An 18395-nucleotide genomic window follows, 5' to 3' on the forward strand; every position below is an offset into this window, starting at 1 on the left:
ACGCTGAGCTAGCTGACGAGTTGCCGGAGTAGGCCGACAACCGGCGACAACCGGCTCAAGCTAGAGCTCGCCGTCGCGGCCTTTTATTTAGACGTCCACCACCGTCGATCTGCCGTGGACTCGTAGTAGTAGAGGTGTACGGCGTGCCGGCTGCCGGCCGGTGGCGCGCCGGCGGCCGAGCAGGGTCTCTCTCTTTCATCAGCACTTCATCTTTGGGATGCCGCACGCCTTGGCGACGCTCTGCGCGGCGGGGCCGTTGACGTAGCTGCTGTAGGCGGGGTTGCGCGCGTACTGGCAGAGGCACGGCTGCTGCGCCTTGAGCCGCATGCAGCACCCCGGCGTCACCGCGCCGCCGAACAGCGCGCCGCCGCACGGGCTCAGCGCGGTCGGGTTGCACGACGCCGCGTCCAGCGGCCGCGCGGCCAGCAGCAGCAGGACGGCGCCGCACAGCGCGAGCGCGAGCACGGTGGTGGCCGTCGCCTTGCCCATGTCCGGTCGATCTCTCTCCAGTGCCGCCGGATCAAGTGATGGTACGGTGTGATGGGGATCGAGTGTGCTGTTGAGTGAGCGGGCTGGTCATCTGAGCTGAGTGAGGCCTCTACTTATAGGGCTGGCTGTGGCATGTCGAACGGAACGTGGAAAGTTTTCGTGGACGGTGGACGGCCGATGCTGGCTGCAGTGGTGCATGGGCTGATCATGGGCAGCCACGCTCTGCGCGGCGTGGGCGTGCATGGCCATTCCTGCCCCTGGAGCTCTCACATGCATGCACCGACGGCGGCGCACGGTGGCCGGCAGGGAAGATGTCTCGCAAGTCACAACTCAAAGCTAGCCGTGCGCCCGTGCCGGCATGTCTTTTTTCCTGCTCTAATGCTTCACCGCTAGGAACAGAGGACTTACCTTGCGCGCCAATGCTGGATGTATAAGAAGCACAAAGTACATTGTTTAATTCGAAAAATATGCATTTATATTGGTCAAACATTTTAAACTTTAACTATAAATATCGATAAAGTCATATTGATCGAAAACCATAAAATTGATATGACTTGATTTATCAAGAGAAATACTTTCGTAAATGTTAATCAGGCCGGTATTGGGTTGGTACTTGGTAGGAAGGGTTTGATTGGTTTGGTTCCAGAATTTGACTTGCTAAAGTTTTGGCAACTATAAATTTTGGCATCCATTTGGTTGGAATTCAAAAAATAGCCCACTTCACAGAGTACTTGCTAAAATTTTGATAAAATATTCTTGCTAACGTTTTGGTATGCCCTAGTTTTAGCAAGGCAAAATTCGGAAGCAAATCAATCAGGCTCGAAATCCACTTGGTAGGCTTTCACCTGGAAAGATGGGCCACTAGGCCTTCCTTTCAGTGTTCTTGGGCTTGGTCACGGCCTCCTGCAATTTCTCAATCAAAATAGCCCAAAAGAACTCGAGCTTCGTTTCACCGCGCCGGCACACCGCGCACGCTCTTCCAAAGCTGCTCTGCGAGCGGCGGCCGTGCCCATGCCGGCGTCGCCATGGCCGACCCCTCGCTCCGTGCGGCAAGCGTCCCAGCTCCACGCCGTCCTCACCACATCCGGCAAGATCGTCCACCCGCCCTCCGCCGGGCACCTCCTCAACTCCCTCACCAACTGCCTCTCGGCGCCGCGCCACCTCGGCTACGCGCTCAGCCTGTTCGACCGATTGCCGCTGCACTCCACGTTCATCTTCGACACCGCCCTGCGCGCCTGCCTCCGCGCGTCGGGCGGCGAAGACCATCCGGTCCTCCTCTTCCGCCGCATGCGCCGCGGGGGCGTCCGCGTGGACGCCTTCACGTTCCACTTCCTCTTCAGGTGCTGCGCCCGCGCCCGCGCCCGCGCCAGCGCCGGGCTCTGCCGGATGCTGCACGCCGCGTGCCTCCGGACCATGCTCCCCTCCGCTGGGACGCTTGTCGCGAACCCTCTCATCCACATGTACGCTGCGCTCGGGTTCACGGACGATGCGCGCCGGGCGTTCGACGAGATACCTGTCAAGGACGCGGTTGCGTGGACGACGATGATCGGTGGGCTGGCCAAGATGGGGCTACTCGAAGAAGCGCGGAGGCTCCTTGTGCAGGCACCGGAGAGGAACGTGGTCTCGTGGACTAGCTTGATTGCCGGGTACTCTCGTGCAGGTCGGGCTGCTGAGGCCGTGGATTGCTTCAACAGCATGCTTTCAGATGGTGTCGCCCCAGATGAGGTTGCGGTGATTGGTGTGCTCTCAGCATGTTCGCGACTCAAGGATTTGGACCTTGGACGTTCGCTGCACTTTCTGATTGGGGAGAAGAGGATCAATATGAGTGACAATCTTGTTGTTGCGCTCATCGACATGTATGCCAAGTGTGGTGACATTGCCTGTGCACAGGGGATCTTTGACGCAGTGGGAAGAGGCCAAAAGCCCCAGCCATGGAATGCTATCATTGACGGGTACTGCAAACTTGGCCTTGTTGATGTTGCTAGGTCTCTGTTTGATCAAATGGACACCCCTGATGTCATCACATTCAACTCGATGATCACTGGATACATCCACAGTGGCCGCCTTAGAGATGCATTACTGTTGTTCATGCAGATGAGGAGACATAACCTGCGCGCTGATAATTTTACAGTGGTGAGCCTTCTCACTGCTTGTGCAAGCTTAGGTGCACTGCCTCAGGGCAGGGCTTTGCATGCTTCAATCGAGCAGAGGCTGGTGGAAGAAGATGTTTACCTTGTAACTGCACTTGTGGACATGTATATGAAATGTGGGAGGGTGGATGAGGCAACCATTGTGTTCCAGCGGATGGGTGAAAGAGATGTTCACACTTGGAGTGCCATGATCGCAGGCCTTGCTTTCAATGGGATGGGTAAGGTTGCTCTGGAGTATTTCTGCCAGATGAAACGCGATGGTTTTCAGTCCAACTCAGTCACCTACATTGCTGTTCTTACTGCATGCAGCCACTCATGTCTGCTTAATGAAGGTCGTCTGCATTTCAACGAAATGAGATTGTTGCACAGGATACACCCTCAGATTGAGCACTATGGCTGCATGGTAGATCTGCTTGCTCGAAGTGGGCTCTTGGATGAAGCTATGGATCTTGTTCAGACGATGCCAATGCAACCAAATGCTGTCATATGGGGCTCCATCTTGAGTGCTTGCAGAGTCCACAAAAAAATTGACCTAGCTCGACATGCTGCAGAGCTTCTTCTGAAGTTAGAGCCTGACGAGGATGCTGTCTATGTTCAGCTGTATAACATATACATAGACTCTAGAAAATGGGTAGATGCATCAAGGATAAGGATGTTGATGGAAGAACGGGGAGTTAAGAAGACGGCAGGTTACAGTTCGATTACTGTGGCTGGGCAGGTGCACAAGTTTGTTGTTAATGACCAATCACATCCTTGGACATTTGAGATCGTCGCAATGATGGAGAAAATTGCACACAGGCTAAAGTCTGTGGGTTATTCTCCGATCACGTCAAAGATAACAGTGGATGTTGATGAGGAAGAGAAAGAACAAGCACTTTTAGCACACAGTGAGAAGTTGGCCATTGCTTTTGGTCTCATTAGCCTTCCACCCAACTTGCCTATTCATATCATGAAAAACCTAAGGGTCTGTGAGGACTGCCACTCTGCAATCAAGTTAATCTCGAAGCTTTGGAAACGGGAAATTATTGTTAGAGACCGGAGTAGGTTCCACCATTTTCGAGATGGAACATGCTCTTGCAATGATTTTTGGTGATTTCCATTCTGCAAGATGCTGTTCTTGTTCTAGAGCTCAGAAAGGCAAGAATACACCAATGCATTAGCATAAGTGCTTCATGTCACAATTTGACATCCAGTTTTGAATTTATAAATGCCTAAGGTACTATTTCTTCCTATTTCTTCATGGGATCTAATAAATGAAAGGAGCTTGTGAACCTTCTGATAACAGATAACACAAAGCTCTCTTGTGTTTTTTACCAGGGATGCGAAGTCGGCTGTCTCCGCTGAATGTCAAACGTCAGCTGCCCCATTGGAACTGTACTCGTCTTCACACGGAACCACACCCCATTTGTGGCTGGTTCCAGTGGGTTTCTGTAGAAAGATAGAACGGGAAAACACCACGTACCCAATGGGGGGGGGTTGACCTTTCATATATATAGCCAAGAGGCTCTGTGTACAGGGATACAATCTCCTAAACTAGGAAGTTTATCAATCACCTATACAAGGCAATGTACAGCCGGCTATACATATATATCTAACACCTGCCCGCAGTCGCAACGGGAGAGTCTCGGACGCAAAGACTGGACCTAAACTCAATGAACAACTGTACAGGTAAGCCTTTGGTCATGATGTCCGCGAACTGGTGAGAGGAGGGGACATGTAGTACCCGAACGTGTCCCAAAGCCACCTTCTCGCGGACGAAGTGAATGTCAATCTCAATATGCTTCGTGCGGCGATGATGAACTGGGTTGGCTGCCATATAGATAGCACTGACGTTGTCACAATAGACAACTGTCGCCGAAGCAATCGAGATGTGAAGCTCCTGAAGAAGCTGCCGCAGCCAGCAGCACTCGGCGACGACATGAGCCACAGCTCAGTACTCCGCCTCCGCACTGGAGCGGGAGACGATGGTCTGTCTCTTGGAAGACCAAGAGATGAGATTGTCGCCGAGGTAGACGCAGAAGCCGGAGGTGGAGCGTCGAGAGTCGGGGCAGCCAGCCCAATCCGCATCCGAGTATGCAGTGAGGGACTGGACAGGGCCGACGCCCAGGTGAAGACCGAAGGAGAGTGTGCCCTTTACGTAGCGAAGGATCCTCTTGAGCAGTGCCAGGTGAGGCTCACGAGGATCATGCATGAATAGGCACACCTGCTGTACTGCATACGCCAAGTTAGGACGAGTCAACGTGAGGTACTAAAGGGCGCCGGCGATGCTCCTGTACTCGGAAGGATCAGCAGCGGGAGCACCATCGGTCACAGAGAGCTTGGTCCGAGTGTCAACAGGGGTCGCCGTAGAGTGACACTCGGACATGCCAGCCCGCTGAAGAAGCTCGACTGCGTACTGCCGCTGGGATAGGAACAACCCGTCGGAGGAGCGCTCGACGGAGATGTTGAGGAAGTGATGGAGATCCCCAAGATCTGTCATGGCGAACTCGGAGTGGAGCCGACCGATGATGCGCTGAAGGAGGGCCGGCGAGGAGGCGGTGAGGATGATGTCGTCGACGTACAGCAGTAGGTAGGCAAGACATCCACCCTCTATGTACACAAAGAGGGAGACGTCGGAGGCCGACGGAGTGAACCCAAGCTGGCGGATGTACGTGGCAAAACGCTGGTACCACACCCGCGGAGCCTGCTTCAGACCATAGAGTGAGCGCTGTAGAAGACAAACATGGTCAGGGGTGGCAGGATCGACGAAGCCAGGTGGCTGCTGGCAGTAGACAGTCTCCTCAAGATGTGCGTGAAGAAACGCGTTCTTTACGTCCAGCTGGCGAATAGGCCATGAGCGGGAAGCAGCGATGCTCAGAACAGCCCGAATTGTCAGCGGTTTGACAACTGGGCTGAACGTCTCGTCGTAGTCGATGCCGTGCTGCTGGGAGAAGCCGCGGACGACCTAGCGTGCCTTGTGGCGAGCGAGAGTGCCATCGGAGTGGTACTTGTGCTTGAAGATCCACTTGCCTGATACGACGTTGGCACCAGGCGGACGTGGAACTAGTCACCAGGTGCCATTGTCCATCAGGGCCTTGTACTCATCGGCCATGGCCGCACGCCAGTTTGGGTCGGCCAGCCCACTGCGGTAGTTAGCCGGAATGGGCGACGGAGTCGTGGCGGTGAGGCCCCTGTACTACATACGCGGAATCGCCCCGGACTGTGTATGAGTGACAGGCTGGGGGGACTCAGAGGCGGCAGCAGGTACAGGGACCGGCGGTGGGCGACGCACGTAGACGTGCGGTAGGGCAGGGACGAGGCCAGCGGCATCCCGTGGAGCTGCTGGGCACGCCTGCTGAAGTCCTGGCAGGGGCACAAGACCACGCCCGCCTAGAGACGTAGATGCTGCGGGACCTGGCAGGGGCACGGGACCACGCCCGCCCGGTCCAGCATGCAGTGGAGGAGGGGGTGGCTGCTCAACGTCCTCTGGGAACGGGGCGACCGCTGGTCCCGCTGGAGAAGGCCCAGCCAGTGGCGGGGAAGCTGCAGGGTTAGTAGAGCAACGCATAGTATCCACAGTGTCATCAACCAGGAAATCAAGGAGGGAAGAATCGAGAGCGGGTGAGCCGTCTGCGAAGGGAAACCGAGACTCGTCAAAAATGACGTGTCGAGAGATGATTATGCGCCGAGTGGACAAGTCGAGGCAGCGATAGCCTTTGTGAGAGGAAGGGTACCCAAGAAATACGCACGCCGTGGAGCGAGAAGCAAGCTTATGTGCAGACGTGGCCTGGAGGTTAGGGTAGCATAAGCACCCAAAGACCCAAAGGTGATCATAAGTAGGCTGCTCACGAAAGAGGCGTGTGTAGGGAACTTCACTGTGAATAGATGAGGAGGGGCGCCTATTCAGCAGGTAACAGGCAGCCGCAAGTGCTTCTGCCCAATACGATGGTGGCATGGACGCATGAAGGAGGAGTGTCCGTACAGAATTGTTGAGTGTACGAAGGGTGCGCTCGGCCTTGCCGTTCTGTGCTGAGGTGTATGGGCATGAAAGACGCAACAGAATGCCATGGGCCGCCAGGAAGGCGGAGGTGGCATTGTTAACGAACTCCATGCCGTTGTCAGCTTGGAGACACTTGACAGGAAGACCGAACTGGGTGCGCGCATAGGCCACAAACTCAACTATGTGCTGGTGGACCTCAGACTTGCGTCGAAGAGGAAAGGTCCAGCAAAAGTGTGAGTAGTCGTCCAAAATCACAAGATAGTAGGAGAAACCAGAGATGCTATTGATAGGTGAGGTCCAAACATCACAGTGAAGTAACTCAAAAGGTGCAGCAGTTTGAGTAGTAGATGAACTAAAAGGTAGACGTGTATGCTTGCCGAGTTGATAGGCATGACAAATACAATCTGCTACTTTAGTGCAGGAAATAGAATTGTTCTTATTCAAGCAATCTAAAGCTGTAGGTGCTGGATGTCCAAGACGCTGGTGCCACAAGGAGGAAGAGGCAGCCAGAAGTGCAGATGGGCTGGTGTTGGACTGTGGCAAGGTGTAGAGATCTCCAGTGCTATTGCAGCGAAGCATCACGCGCCCCGTCGAAAGGTCCTTGACAGAAAAATCGAGAGCGTCAAACTCTATAGAGCAATGATTGTCGCGGGTGAATTGACGAACGGAAAGTAAATTCTGAACTATGGAAGGGACGACAAGGACATTGTTGAGAGCAAAGTTTGACGTTTTGGTGGACAAAATGGAGTGACTGTGACAGGCTACTGGGATACTAGAACCATTGCCTACCAAAACTGAAGAAATAGATGTGGGAAGACGTTGGAGCAATATACCATCCGATGAAGACATGTGGGAGGAAGCTCCTGAGTCCACCACCCATGGAGAGTCGCCTTGCATCGACATCTACTGGAGGGCGGTGATCAGCCCGGCCTGATCCCAAGAGGGAGTTGGCGACGGGTTGTGCTGTGGCGGAGGCGAGACGTGCAGCGGGGCGAAGGCGGTGTGGGCCTGCTGCGGAGGAGCCGAGCCCAGGATGCCTTGCTGGGAGCGCCAAGGGTGTCCGCCTCCAGTGTTACCGCCGGGGGAGATGGTCCAGAATTGCCTGCTCGGGGACATGCAGACCCAAGGCGTGGGCGGGGGTGCTGGGCCGCTCTGCTGCTGGCCGCCACCGCCGCCGTAGTAGTTGTTGCCGCCGGAACCGCCGCCGCCGCCGCCGCCGTAGCCGCCGCCGGATTTCTTGCCGCCCTTCCTGTTGTTGCGTGGGCGCTGTAGCTGCTGCTGCTGTCCGCCACTCGAGGAGGAGGAGGAGCGGCAACCGGAGGCGCCACAGGAGGGAGCAGAGCTAGCGACCAGTGCCGTGGCCGCCGCAACCTTGATCTCGTTCGCGAGGCGCAGTTCCTTGAGGAGGAGCTGGTCGCGAGCGTAGGAGAAGGAGAGGTTGTTGGCGGCGATGTTGTCGGCGGTGTTGGAGAATTCCTTGTTCAATCCGCGGAGCAGATTGAAGACAAGGGTCGACTCGGAGACGGGCTGGTCGACGTCGTGCAGCTTGTCGGCGGCGGTCTTCACGCGATGGCAGTAGTCGTCGATTGTGGAGTCCCCCTGAGTCAACGAATGGAATTCGTGACTCAGGAAGATGGCCCGTGGTGCCTTGTTCGCCTGGAACAGAGCGACGATGGCGGTCCACAGCGCGCGGGCCGTCTTGGTGGTGCCGTCGATGGTCATGTCGAGGACGGCCTCCGCGACGGATCCGTAGATCCAGCTGCGGATGCAGCAATCCGCCTCTTCCCAGGCGGGATCGATGGGCTGACCAGCAACAAGGGAGGGGCCGTCGAGGTGCCGCAGAAGACCAAATTTCCCGCACATGTCGCGGAAGTAGGCGGACCACCTGGTGAAGTTAGGGTTCTTCAACTCGAGGGTGATCGGCACGTGGGCTTTGACGGAGACGAAGGCGTAGGGGTTGATGAAGATGGCGCCGCTAGTCGCGCCGCCAGAAGCAGGGGAGGTCGCGCCGATGGGAGGAGAGGTCGTCGAGGACTGGGTTGAGTCCGTCGACATGATGGCGCGGGAGGGAAGGGATGTGCGGCCAGAGAGATGGCGGCACCGGTGGGTGGGTGCCTGTGCGGGGAGCGCATGGCGCGGCAGGAGTTGAGCGGAAGGTGGAGAGAATCAAGAAAAACCTAGACTCGTGATACCATATAGAAAGATAGAATGGGAAAACACCACGTACCCAATGGGGGGTGACCTTTCATATATATATATATATATAGCCAAGAGGCTCTGTGTATAAGGATACAATCTCCTAAACTAGGAAGTTTATCAATCACCTATACAAGCAATGTACAGCCGGCTATACATATATATCTAACAGTTTCAAAGCGATGAAACTGAATGTCTGGATTCATGTGATTCTTCAGTAGTTCAGCATGACGCTACGGCATTATTTCCAGCACAGCAGTTCTGCGGCTTGTGAGCAGTGACTTGCCCAGTTACAGACAGACAAAAAAAGGCCACAACGAGAGGGTGGGTGGCCGTGTAAACTGCTTAACGGCCCAGCTCAGTCAATCTGGACATCTGGGGCATCTTCTTTGTCGGGCAGTTAAGGGGGAAAGGCCAAACGGCCGAATCGTAGCCGCCCCCCGCTGCTCGCCCGCCCCGGCGACCGCCCGCCCAGACCTCCCCTGCGACCTGCCGCTTGCTAGCGTGCTCCTTCCGCCCTACGGTGTTCGCGCTCCGGCCTCCGCGCGTGTGTGGTTTGCCGCAGCCGTGCGCCCGACGCTGGACAGCCGTTGCCAGCCAAGCACGGAGACGGAGTCCCCGCGGCCCCTGCCTGCGTGGCTTGTTGCCTACCGAGGTGAGACGTCTTTTTGACTGTGATTAATTCAAAGCCTTTACAGTGTAATCTATTTGGTGCATATGGAAAATCTATCATCAGCTTTGAAGCTTAGAGTGAGAAAATGTGAGATTTTCCATCTTCTATTTGTACCAATATTGTATCATGGTCTGACAGTGATGAAGAAATGGGAAACTGCAACTCACTATGTCTAAATCACATTCTTGTTAGGTGGATTGGGGAATTGTTGCATGCAGTACTGATCAGTATTGATTATTGAAGCTTGACAAACTCGAATACGATCAACTCATAGTGGCAATAATTGAATTACAATTCAACCCACATGTACAAATGTTCACAGATAGCCCTGGTTTCAGTCTGACTGTAGAAATATTCATCTAACAGTGAGTTGTGGACTTGTGGCGATCTTTTTTCTAGAATACGACGTATGGCCTTTTATCATCATGGTACAACTTTAAAGTAGTCCTTGTATACTAAACTACTTAGTGATGAACTGATGGTGGCGGTCACAGTTTGTCGTTCAGATCTTCAGTAGAGAATGTGAGCTGTACCAAAGTCTACACTTCACCAGGTTACATGACACTAACAGGTGGTGCTTTGATTGCCATATCCTAGTTTTGATTTTGTTTTTGTGACTCTGAGCAAACTGTTCTGAAGTTTCTGTACACTTTCATCTGATTTTATGCCAGTCATCCAGTCAGTATGTGATAATGGCCAACGAGCGCCAAAGTGACGACCAGGTTAAGATGACAGTCTGCTTGACAAGAACAGTCTCCATTGTTTTTCTTCTCTGGGGGACTTGTTGTGGACTGATGGAAATCGGAGAGATCCTTGCTGCTTGGACAAGTCCCCCACCAACCTGACAATTCCGGAAAGCTGCATGCTGACCTGACTGACCTCACTCCTGCAAGTTGCACATACCAGCAAGGAAAACCAGAGTTCCAAGCATCATCTTGCTGTCTCCGGTGGATTTATCAGTCTGCAGTCAGGCTATTTGTGGTGATGGCAGTGCGGGATGTTATTTCTTTGAACCGTATGATCACTGGTTTCATTCGGGATGGCCTTGGCGATCGAGCTCGTGCAGTCTACAGGTGGATGGTTGCTTCGGGGTTCAGAGAGACCCCTCATACCTTCTCTACAATCCTCAGTGCGTGCAACAGCTGTGAGGGACTGCAACTGCATGGCCGGGTGCTGGCGTTGGGCCTGTGCTCCAACCCATTTATCGGGTCTGCGTTGGTCAATCTCTATATGCGCATTGGAATGCCTTGTGCTGCCCTCTTGCTGTACGATGAGACAGCATTGCGAAGCACAGTCATGTCCAATGTGGTTCTGGGTGGCTTGTGCAATCTGAAGCTGACTGAGGACCTCCTTTGTTCCCTACTTGACATGAGAAGACAGGGTTTCGAGTTGAATGGTCTTTCCTACTGTTATGCTATGAGAGGATGCTATCAAGATGAAGAATGGCTGGAACAAGGCAGACAGCTTCATGGAGTAGTTCTGAAGGCAGGGTGGGTTCCTTCAAACATTTTCTTGTCAAACTTGCTTGTGGATCTTTACTCAGCGACTGGGGATTTGGTGGATGCTAAGAATTCACTTGATGATATCCCTTCTGAGGATGTCATCTCATGGAACTCCATTGTTTCTGTTTATGCAAGCAAAGGACGTATGAAGGACGCAACTGATTACTTGAGACAGATGCTTTGGCACGGCAAGCTGCCCTCAGTTCGTTCCTTTGTTGGGCTCTTTGCTTTATCTGGTCAGACTGGAGATCTTCGATTCGGGGTTCAGATGCATGGAGTTGCTCTTAAGCTTGGATTCAGTTGGAGTAGTGTGCATGTGCAAACTGCACTCATTGACATGTATGGAAAGTGTTGCTCTTTTGATTGTTCCTTGGCAATCTTCAATGAAATCCCAAACCTTGCACTGGAGTGCTGTAACTCAACCATCACATCATCAATTCGCTGCAAGGTTTTTGACTACGCATTGGAGGTATTGTACTGTATGATTGTAGAGGGAATTGTGCCTGATAATGTAACTCTCTCTGCAACCATGAAGGCCATATCTTTGTCAGCTTCTTTAAGTTTAATCAGTTGCAAAATGCTGCACTCTTGGGTCTTCAAATTGAGCTTTGAAACAGACATGGCTGTGTGCTCGTCCTTGATCAGCGCATATGCTCGAGCTGGTCAAATGAACAGTTCCCACTTGATATTTGAAAGCTTGCAGGATCCGAATGTCATTTGCTTCACTTCAATAATATCTGCATGTGCTCGATATGGAGATGGCGCGCAAGCAGTGGAGCTGTTCAATAAGATGGTTTCTAGGGGCCTCAAGCCTGACGATGTTACCTTCCTGTGCGCAATTGCTGGTTGTGATCAGGCAGGACTGTTTGAAGAAGGAAGGCTGGTGATTGAACTCATGAGAGCAAGTCGTGAGCTGGATCCTGATGAAAGGCACTTTGCTTGCATAGTTAACCTTCTCAGTCGAGATGGTTTTGTGGAGGATGCAATGAAAATGATGGAGCACTCTCCACTACGACACTACACCAAGGCATGGAGCTCGCTCCTACAGAGTTGCAGGGCACATGGTGAAAATGTGCTGGGAAAGAGAGCTGCAAATATGCTGATAGATGTGGGCCAAAAGTATCCAGCCACCAACTTGCAGGTATCAAAATACTTTTACGAGATTGGGGACAACGAAAATGCTTCAAGGGTTAAAGCGATGGCAAGTGGGCAAGAAGTGAAGGAGAGTGGTCACAGCTCGGTTGAGATCAGTCACGGAATCTAGCATCTGTGTACAAAACGGTATGAACAGTTCAACTCCATAGCTGATTACTTGTTTGTTTCACTTGCATGAGCTGATAGTCTGCACGTCACAAGAAGGTCCTATTGCCATTTTGCCAACCTACAGGTCATCCTTCCTCGCATTCAGATCTGAATCTTGAGCAATGCTTCCATAGTCACATGTTTATTCAGGCACTGTTCTCACTCACAGCCACGCTGAATGTTTGCATTTTGCAGCAGCAACCCCAGGATGATGCCCGTGTAGACGCAAATGCAAATGTGCAGTTCCCTAAAAGGTGAAAAAGCCAAAAGGGGAGTTGTTTTGAGCGCAGTACAAGTACAAGTCAAAGTGAAAATAAAATGCAAATAGGACGGATGGAGGGAGCACTGGACCGGAACATTGCAGATTTGGAGTGGGATACGGCGCTCCCGGTTTCAGATCTGGCAGGACCTCCCCCTGCCTGACTGGCTGCGGTGCCTCCATTTCGCTTCCCCAGTATCTTATCTTATTTAAAAGTTCCAGTAAGCATGCAGGATAAATATATACCTGTCTCTGTATATCATATACTTCACCCACCTACTATTAGTTGCATCCAAACCTTATGCCCTGATTGGAGTTTGGTCTGAACTGAATTCCTTTTTTATTTTTGGGCAGAGAGGGAGGTGGTCTGAAGGAACAGATAATATAGTGATAAAAGAAACCCAGTGCAAAAAGATTCACTACTGGCTGCAGTATCAAATATTCCCCCAGCCAATATGAGGGTGGGGGAGTGGGTATGGTGCCCCAGATTCCAGAACAGGGACTCCACCATCGCAGCACACCCCCTCCCTCCTTTTCCCCCAACCCAACTCGCAGCCACAGTGGAGGCTGGCTCGGGCGCTCGGCTTCCTCCTCACCTCCCTAGTGGATTGATTGATTGATTGATCACGAGGCACAAGTGAGCCGGGCTGCTGCAGCCGCTGCTGCTGGTGGTGGCCGCCGCTCTTTCTCCTCCGCCTCCCCTTCCCTCGCTCTCTCTGGTCTCTGCGCGGAGCAGACTCCGCGGCGAAGTCGAAGCAGGGCAGGTGCGACCGATCCGTCCGTCGAATTCCTTCGAATCCCCCCTAATCTCTCCGCCTCCGTGGGGTAATTGGTGTCGCCCATCCCGATTCTGCTGCGTAGGGCCGGGGGAGGAGCTTCGGTTGGGAACAAGGGGGAGCTAGGGCAGGAGCAGGAAGCGGGCGCAGCAGCCATGGCGAGCGAGGAGCTACTCCACAAGGTCTGTCGCGAGGACATGTTGCTTATCAGTAGTTCAGTGCCTTTGTTTGTTGCCTTCCTAATCTGTATGCTTTTGCTTGTCTGTTCGTTCCTTGATGAGGATTTAATTATTTCTTTTGTGATTCTGCTCTCCGGGGCTTTGCTGATTGTTGATACCTCTACTCGTGCGTGTTCCTCTCGAAAAACATGCTGGTATCTGCACTCATATTGAAATTGGCAATCTAGGGTTTCAGATGAACACGAAGGGTCCAGCCATCTAGGGTCTAGGATAATCTCGTGCGTTCAGCATTCATTTTGCGCTTGTAGTGCCTACAGGCAACTAGTATTTGTTTGTGCATGCCGTGGATCTTGTATCCTGTGAAATTATGCTCTTAATCTTACTTGATGTAACACATACTTAAAAAAGTTTGTATGTATTTACTTGGACAGATCATAAGATAACTCATTAACTCTTGTTGCTGACTACTGGTGTTCAGGTCCAGGCTCTTATAGAGCGCTGCCTTCAGGTGTATATGAACCAGAAAGAAGTAATTGATGCCCTCTCTCAGCAGGCAAAGATAGATCCTGGCATTACTGAACTTGGTAATGCTCTTTATCTTTTACAGTAAAAGGACACCTTTCTCTTACTTGCAAGTTGGTCCAAAGGCATATCTGGATCTAACGTTAGTCCAATGTTAAACTGTCATTCTGAACCATGGACGTACGATAGTTCATATTACATAAATGATGCTTTACAACACCACCACCACCAACAACGACAACAGCAATCGTTGTTGTGATTCTCTTCTCTTGATTGATTGTTGTCTGCTACCCAAATTTACTAATTGTTACATGGTTTTGTCGGAAAGTGGACGTATTAGAAGCAACAGCATTGGCAGTTACCATCCAATACAATTGAAACATCAATGGCAAACCATTTATTATTGGAATCTTGATTGGTGCCTTCTAATATTATTATATTATGATAATGAAAACCATCCATCCCTGCTTAAAATTATTACAGCCTCATTGTTAAATAAATATCATGTGTGAATTTTTTTTAGATCCATTGTCCTACCTTGATGATAAACTGGATAGCTTGGCCACCAAGTTCTAGTTCTACACCCCCCCACCCCCCTCCGCCGCAATTTACTGTATTGAAATTGAATCTGTGCTTCAGCTAAACTGCAGTGAAATTAACTTACAGAATTCCATTTGTTTCACTGGTTCTCTCAGAGTTTCCAGTATGCTTACCTCTATCCCAGCATTTTGTAGTTTTGTTCTTAAAGAAATTTATTTCTGGTCGCTAGCTAATTGGTGCTTTCTTCTGTCATCTTTTCAGTTTGGCGACAACTTGAGCAACAGAATCCTCTGTTTTTCAAGGCATACTATATGAGGCTAATGCTTAAGAATCAAATAATGGTCTTCAACAAGCTTCTTGAGGGTCAGCTCCAGATTATGAGTAAAGAGTTTCCTTCAGGGATCCCTTCTATGTCTCTTCCTAATGGCTCTAGTTCCGACCCATGTAAGACCTCTATTTCCAGCTTTTGAGATTCTTATCAGCAATTGCTCATCAATCTTCGAAAAATCCCAAGCAATACATGTTTTTTTGCAAAGTAATTTGACCATTTTATAAGCTCAACAAATCTTTTGTTCATTAATTTGATGTTCTATTTTTGCTTATGGCATCTATATCTTACTATTGCCACTTTCCAGTTTCTGCTCTTGTTTCACTTGCCTATAAATTCCTTTTGCTAGCTTCTTACTGTCTGGCATTTTAACATGACTACTTTCTTTGTTTCAGTAAAGCAAAATTCATGCTTTTTGCCTGAGACTGCTCCGGGATCTGCAATGCCAGATGGTATAATGCACAATGGAAGCTCAAGTGGCATAATAAATGGCACACCTTCTGGTGATCAATTACTCAATGCCAGTAAAGACATGCATGGTCTTCACAGTGGAATAGATGCTTCAACTAGTCTGCAGTCAGATCAGAATGCAACTGCTGTGCTGTTTGGTGCAGACAATGGGACGAGTGCGACAATCAAGACAGAGTCTGGCTATTCAAGTAATGCTGATTTTGCTTTCTGCGGGAATACTTTCCTGGAATCATGCCAGTCAATAGGTGATGCATCTGGTGGTGGATCCTTCAGTAGCTCAGAGTTGAATGGGCAACCACTGAATGATTCGATTTTGGATATGGAATCGTCATCATTTAGTTTCTTGAACCAGATTCCCCAAAGTTTCATCTTTTCAGACCTGGCAGAGGATTTCAGCCAAAGTGCAGGTACCTTCCAGTAATATTGCTGATTTCTTCCTAATTCTCAGTACCTACTTTTTTTGTCTTCCACCTCTGTCTTTGGCTTCATCATGTTTTGGGTTTTCTTTTCTGCAGAAATGACAACATTCCTCACTTCTGAAACAAATAACTTCTCTGATTCAACAGGGGGAGATCATACAGGTGATTGCTGAATCATCCTACTTCCTTTTTTTTCCATAACCACCCCATGGATACAACATGTACTGTTGTCTCTGTTGTTTACTGTCCCTATAGAAAATGATTTTCATGCATTTATTGGACTAGCAAATATAGTTAGTTTATGTTTATTAGTGTCTGCTTGAGTGGGAGTAGTTGTTTACGCCAATAATTTAGTCGATCTAGTATTTTAGGGAATCTTCTCTTAATTTGAGTTGCTTTCTCTCTTAGTGGTTTCTTCTGTTGTGGACAAACACACTTTTCTTTTTTGTCGGGGGGACCAACATGCATTCTGGTATTTACTGTTCTTTTCCTCTGCAGGTTGATCAGTCATGCACAGTGCACCGACCATTTGTACATACTCTTATGGGCAGGCAAATCTGCATTGACGGGAACTTGAGGATCTTTTGAGTTAGCTGTCTCTTTTCTAGTTTCTCATAATCTCATCTTATATTGTGATAGGATTGACTGTCTCCCTCATCATAGGGCATACTGAGTCGGTCTTCCAGTACGCTTTCTGATGGTGTCGTTGTGGTGTTGTACTGCTGTGTACACTGTTCTGCTTTCTGTAATATAATGGTTAGGCGCAGCGGTGCCTGCATCAGCATTTTATTGGGTAATGGTCTTGTTTGTCTTGCACAGCAAAATTGTTATTTATGTAGCTCCTTCTCGAATCAGGGTTTAGCCTGTGATTTGTGGTAGCTAGCTATGTGCAAGGTTCCCTGACTATCTGACTTGGCATGGGGTGATTGGTGAAAACTGAAAAAAAAATACTGCTTGATGTTTCATACACTGGTCAGTATCAGTATGAAAACACACCTCAAACTCTCTTGACACGCCCCAATTTCGAGGATAAAAACTGCCCATCAGCTGCTTGGAATTTGTAAAACAAAGACTAGAAACCAAACAAAAGCAACTTTTGCTTCATTTCCTATTACCGTGACAATACATCGCAAATAATTCCAATTTCTTGATGAGAATGTTGCTGTTCTCCACGAACAGAAGCAGTAGCCATTCTTCTCGCATGCTTGTCTGAATGAACTCAGTTATTGGTTACGGATTTACGGTACCCTCTTTAGAAGATTCACAAGTGCCGGATCAGTACGTCTTGCGTATCAGAAGCCTTTGAGCTGGCCACTCAGTCCGGCTAACGCTATCCATTTCTCCAACGCTGTCGCTGACGACACAAACGCCGACTTGGAGGATTCAGCGTCAAGCTTGTTCACTGCAAGGAGAGGGTACATGGGACATTTCAGATTCATTTTTTCCGATAAGGGAAAAAATTATTCAATTCAAAGTTCTACATTTAAGATTCATGCCGGCACAAAAAGCATGGATCCCTTGAAGATGAATGTTCAAGTATGTTTCAGGAAATAAAAGTTCAGATAAAGATCTAGAAGTAGACCTACAGATCATAGACAGTTCATGTACCTGATTTGAACAATGAGGCCAAGGAGGAGTTGAAGCTATCAACCACGCTCCTCTCCTCCGGGCTTGAGCTGAACTGTATAATAAAGAGTGATCGAAACAGGTGAAGAAATGTACAGGTTGAGAAGAGAATGAAACAACAGTCTCCACTAAGAGAGAAGCAAATCAGGATGGATGGGCTGACTAACCTTGGAGAAAGCTGCATTGATGTTCTGCACCCACTGGGTATCTGGACTTGGACCCAGGACACTGCTCGCGGCAGGAAGATCGTCCTTGTCAATGGCCTGCCCAACTTTGCTCAACTTGTAGATGAGGTCCTGCAAATACCCTGTGGTTTGTAGTCAAATTACAGCATTACTACTATTGCAAAGTTTCAGAGATTTGATCCATCTTTCTAATGGAAAAGAAACAACTGTATGAGATGAAGTGCAGGTGAATTGACTGACTGACTGACTGACTGACTGACTGACCAGTCTCGGTGCCTGAGGAGCTGATGATCCCTTGCTTCTCCAGCCGCTTCTTCCTGTCCTCCTTCACGCGCTCCAGCAGCTCGATGTCGTCGTCGGCCTCAAGAACCATGGCCCGCGCGGGCCGGTCGGCGGCGAGCGGGGAGAACGAGGCCGCGAGGGCGGCGAGCACGCATGACGCCAGGCCGCTCCGCCGGCCGACGACGACGGCCTCACGCCGGCCCTGGCCTCCGCTGCTGCTGCTGACGAACGACACAGCTTTCTTGGCCCCGTTTGCTGCCGCAGGAGGGAGCTGCTGCACCGGCAACTCCTGCGCCGCCGCCTTCGACGCCGCGCTGCATCCGGCAAGCGCCCATGCCTCGGTAGCAATGGCCACCATTGGCGATCGTGTCAAGAGAACCTCTTCTTGTTCTCTCCCAGGAAGCAGCAGAGGCAAGAGGAAGAGGAAAGAAAGAAGCAGGTACTAGAGGTTTGGGACAGAACACGAATGAAACATGCACGACTGGCCCAATGGAAGAGTCCCCTTATCCTCGCTATC

General features: G+C 50.5%; 5 protein-coding genes across 17 annotated transcripts; 2 read left to right on the top strand and 3 right to left on the bottom strand.

Annotated features, from left to right (window-relative positions):
• Positions 1-198: 198 nt before the first annotated feature.
• On the bottom strand, positions 199-489 carry LOC112889066 (probable non-specific lipid-transfer protein 2). The gene has a single exon (XM_025955549.1). It carries the CDS (start codon positions 487-489, stop codon positions 199-201), a length of 291 nt encoding a protein of 96 aa, XP_025811334.1.
• Positions 490-1460: 971 nt separating this feature from the next.
• LOC112889879 (pentatricopeptide repeat-containing protein At4g21065-like) lies at positions 1461-4262 on the top strand. The gene is made up of 2 exons (XM_025956663.1): positions 1461-3855; positions 3957-4262. Exon 1 carries the CDS (start codon positions 1501-1503, stop codon positions 3730-3732), a length of 2232 nt encoding a protein of 743 aa, XP_025812448.1. The 5' UTR covers positions 1461-1500; the 3' UTR covers positions 3733-3855; positions 3957-4262.
• A 3259-nt stretch (positions 4263-7521) lies between these two features.
• On the bottom strand, positions 7522-8673 carry LOC112889071 (5'-3' exoribonuclease 2-like). The gene has a single exon (XM_025955554.1). It carries the CDS (start codon positions 8671-8673, stop codon positions 7522-7524), a length of 1152 nt encoding a protein of 383 aa, XP_025811339.1.
• Positions 8674-9226: 553 nt separating this feature from the next.
• LOC112888775 (pentatricopeptide repeat-containing protein At3g03580-like) lies at positions 9227-16582 on the top strand. 13 transcript variants are annotated; one of them, XM_025955099.1, is made up of 10 exons: positions 9921-10058; positions 10159-12376; positions 12487-12771; positions 12905-13314; positions 13412-13508; positions 13984-14089; positions 14829-15011; positions 15291-15773; positions 15882-15947; positions 16284-16582. In XM_025955099.1, exons 5-10 carry the CDS (start codon positions 13482-13484, stop codon positions 16286-16288), a joined length of 870 nt encoding a protein of 289 aa, XP_025810884.1. In that variant the 5' UTR covers positions 9921-10058; positions 10159-12376; positions 12487-12771; positions 12905-13314; positions 13412-13481; the 3' UTR covers positions 16289-16582. The 13 variants fall into 13 exon arrangements, 2 of the variants coding, with proteins under 2 accessions (XP_025810883.1, XP_025810884.1); XR_003227923.1 differs by lacking the exons at positions 13984-14089; positions 14829-15011; positions 15291-15773; positions 15882-15947; positions 16284-16582 and adding an exon at positions 9227-9469 and having other exon boundaries at positions 9680-10058; positions 10159-12270; positions 12346-12376; positions 12905-13468; XR_003227925.1 differs by lacking the exons at positions 13984-14089; positions 14829-15011; positions 15291-15773; positions 15882-15947; positions 16284-16582 and adding an exon at positions 9227-9469 and having other exon boundaries at positions 9680-10058; positions 10159-12270; positions 12346-12376; positions 12490-12771; positions 12905-13468.
• Positions 16583-16806: 224 nt separating this feature from the next.
• Positions 16807-18379, bottom strand: LOC112888777 (thylakoid lumenal 16.5 kDa protein, chloroplastic). The gene is made up of 4 exons (XM_025955102.1): positions 17861-18379; positions 17579-17718; positions 17394-17466; positions 16807-17187 (listed from the first exon to the last, which is right to left on the bottom strand). Exons 1-4 carry the CDS (start codon positions 18234-18236, stop codon positions 17078-17080), a joined length of 699 nt encoding a protein of 232 aa, XP_025810887.1. The 5' UTR covers positions 18237-18379; the 3' UTR covers positions 16807-17077.
• Between the last annotated feature and the right edge of the window lie 16 nt (positions 18380-18395).

This window comes from Panicum hallii, chromosome 4, assembly GCF_002211085.1.
Source record: "Panicum hallii strain FIL2 chromosome 4, PHallii_v3.1, whole genome shotgun sequence".
NCBI classification, from domain to species: domain Eukaryota; kingdom Viridiplantae; phylum Streptophyta; class Magnoliopsida; order Poales; family Poaceae; genus Panicum; species Panicum hallii.

Excerpts from the sequence above, each read along its gene's own strand:
- LOC112889071 (XM_025955554.1), bottom strand. The coding sequence starts at position 8,673 with ATGTCGACGGACTCAACCCAGTCCTCGACGACCTCTCCTCCCATCGGC.
- LOC112888777 (XM_025955102.1), bottom strand. The coding sequence starts at position 18,236 with ATGGTGGCCATTGCTACCGAGGCATGGGCGCTTGCCGGATGCAGCGCG. Across the intron at positions 17,719-17,860 it reads CTCCTCAGGCACCGAGACTG|GGTATTTGCAGGACCTCATC; the intron begins GTCAGTCAGTCA and ends TACAAACCACAG. Across the intron at positions 17,188-17,393 it reads GGCCTCATTGTTCAAATCAG|TGAACAAGCTTGACGCTGAA; the intron begins GTACATGAACTG and ends CTCTCCTTGCAG.
- LOC112889066 (XM_025955549.1), bottom strand. The coding sequence starts at position 489 with ATGGGCAAGGCGACGGCCACCACCGTGCTCGCGCTCGCGCTGTGCGGC.
- LOC112888775 (XM_025955098.1), top strand. The coding sequence starts at position 10,472 with ATGGCAGTGCGGGATGTTATTTCTTTGAACCGTATGATCACTGGTTTC.
- LOC112889879 (XM_025956663.1), top strand. The coding sequence starts at position 1,501 with ATGCCGGCGTCGCCATGGCCGACCCCTCGCTCCGTGCGGCAAGCGTCC.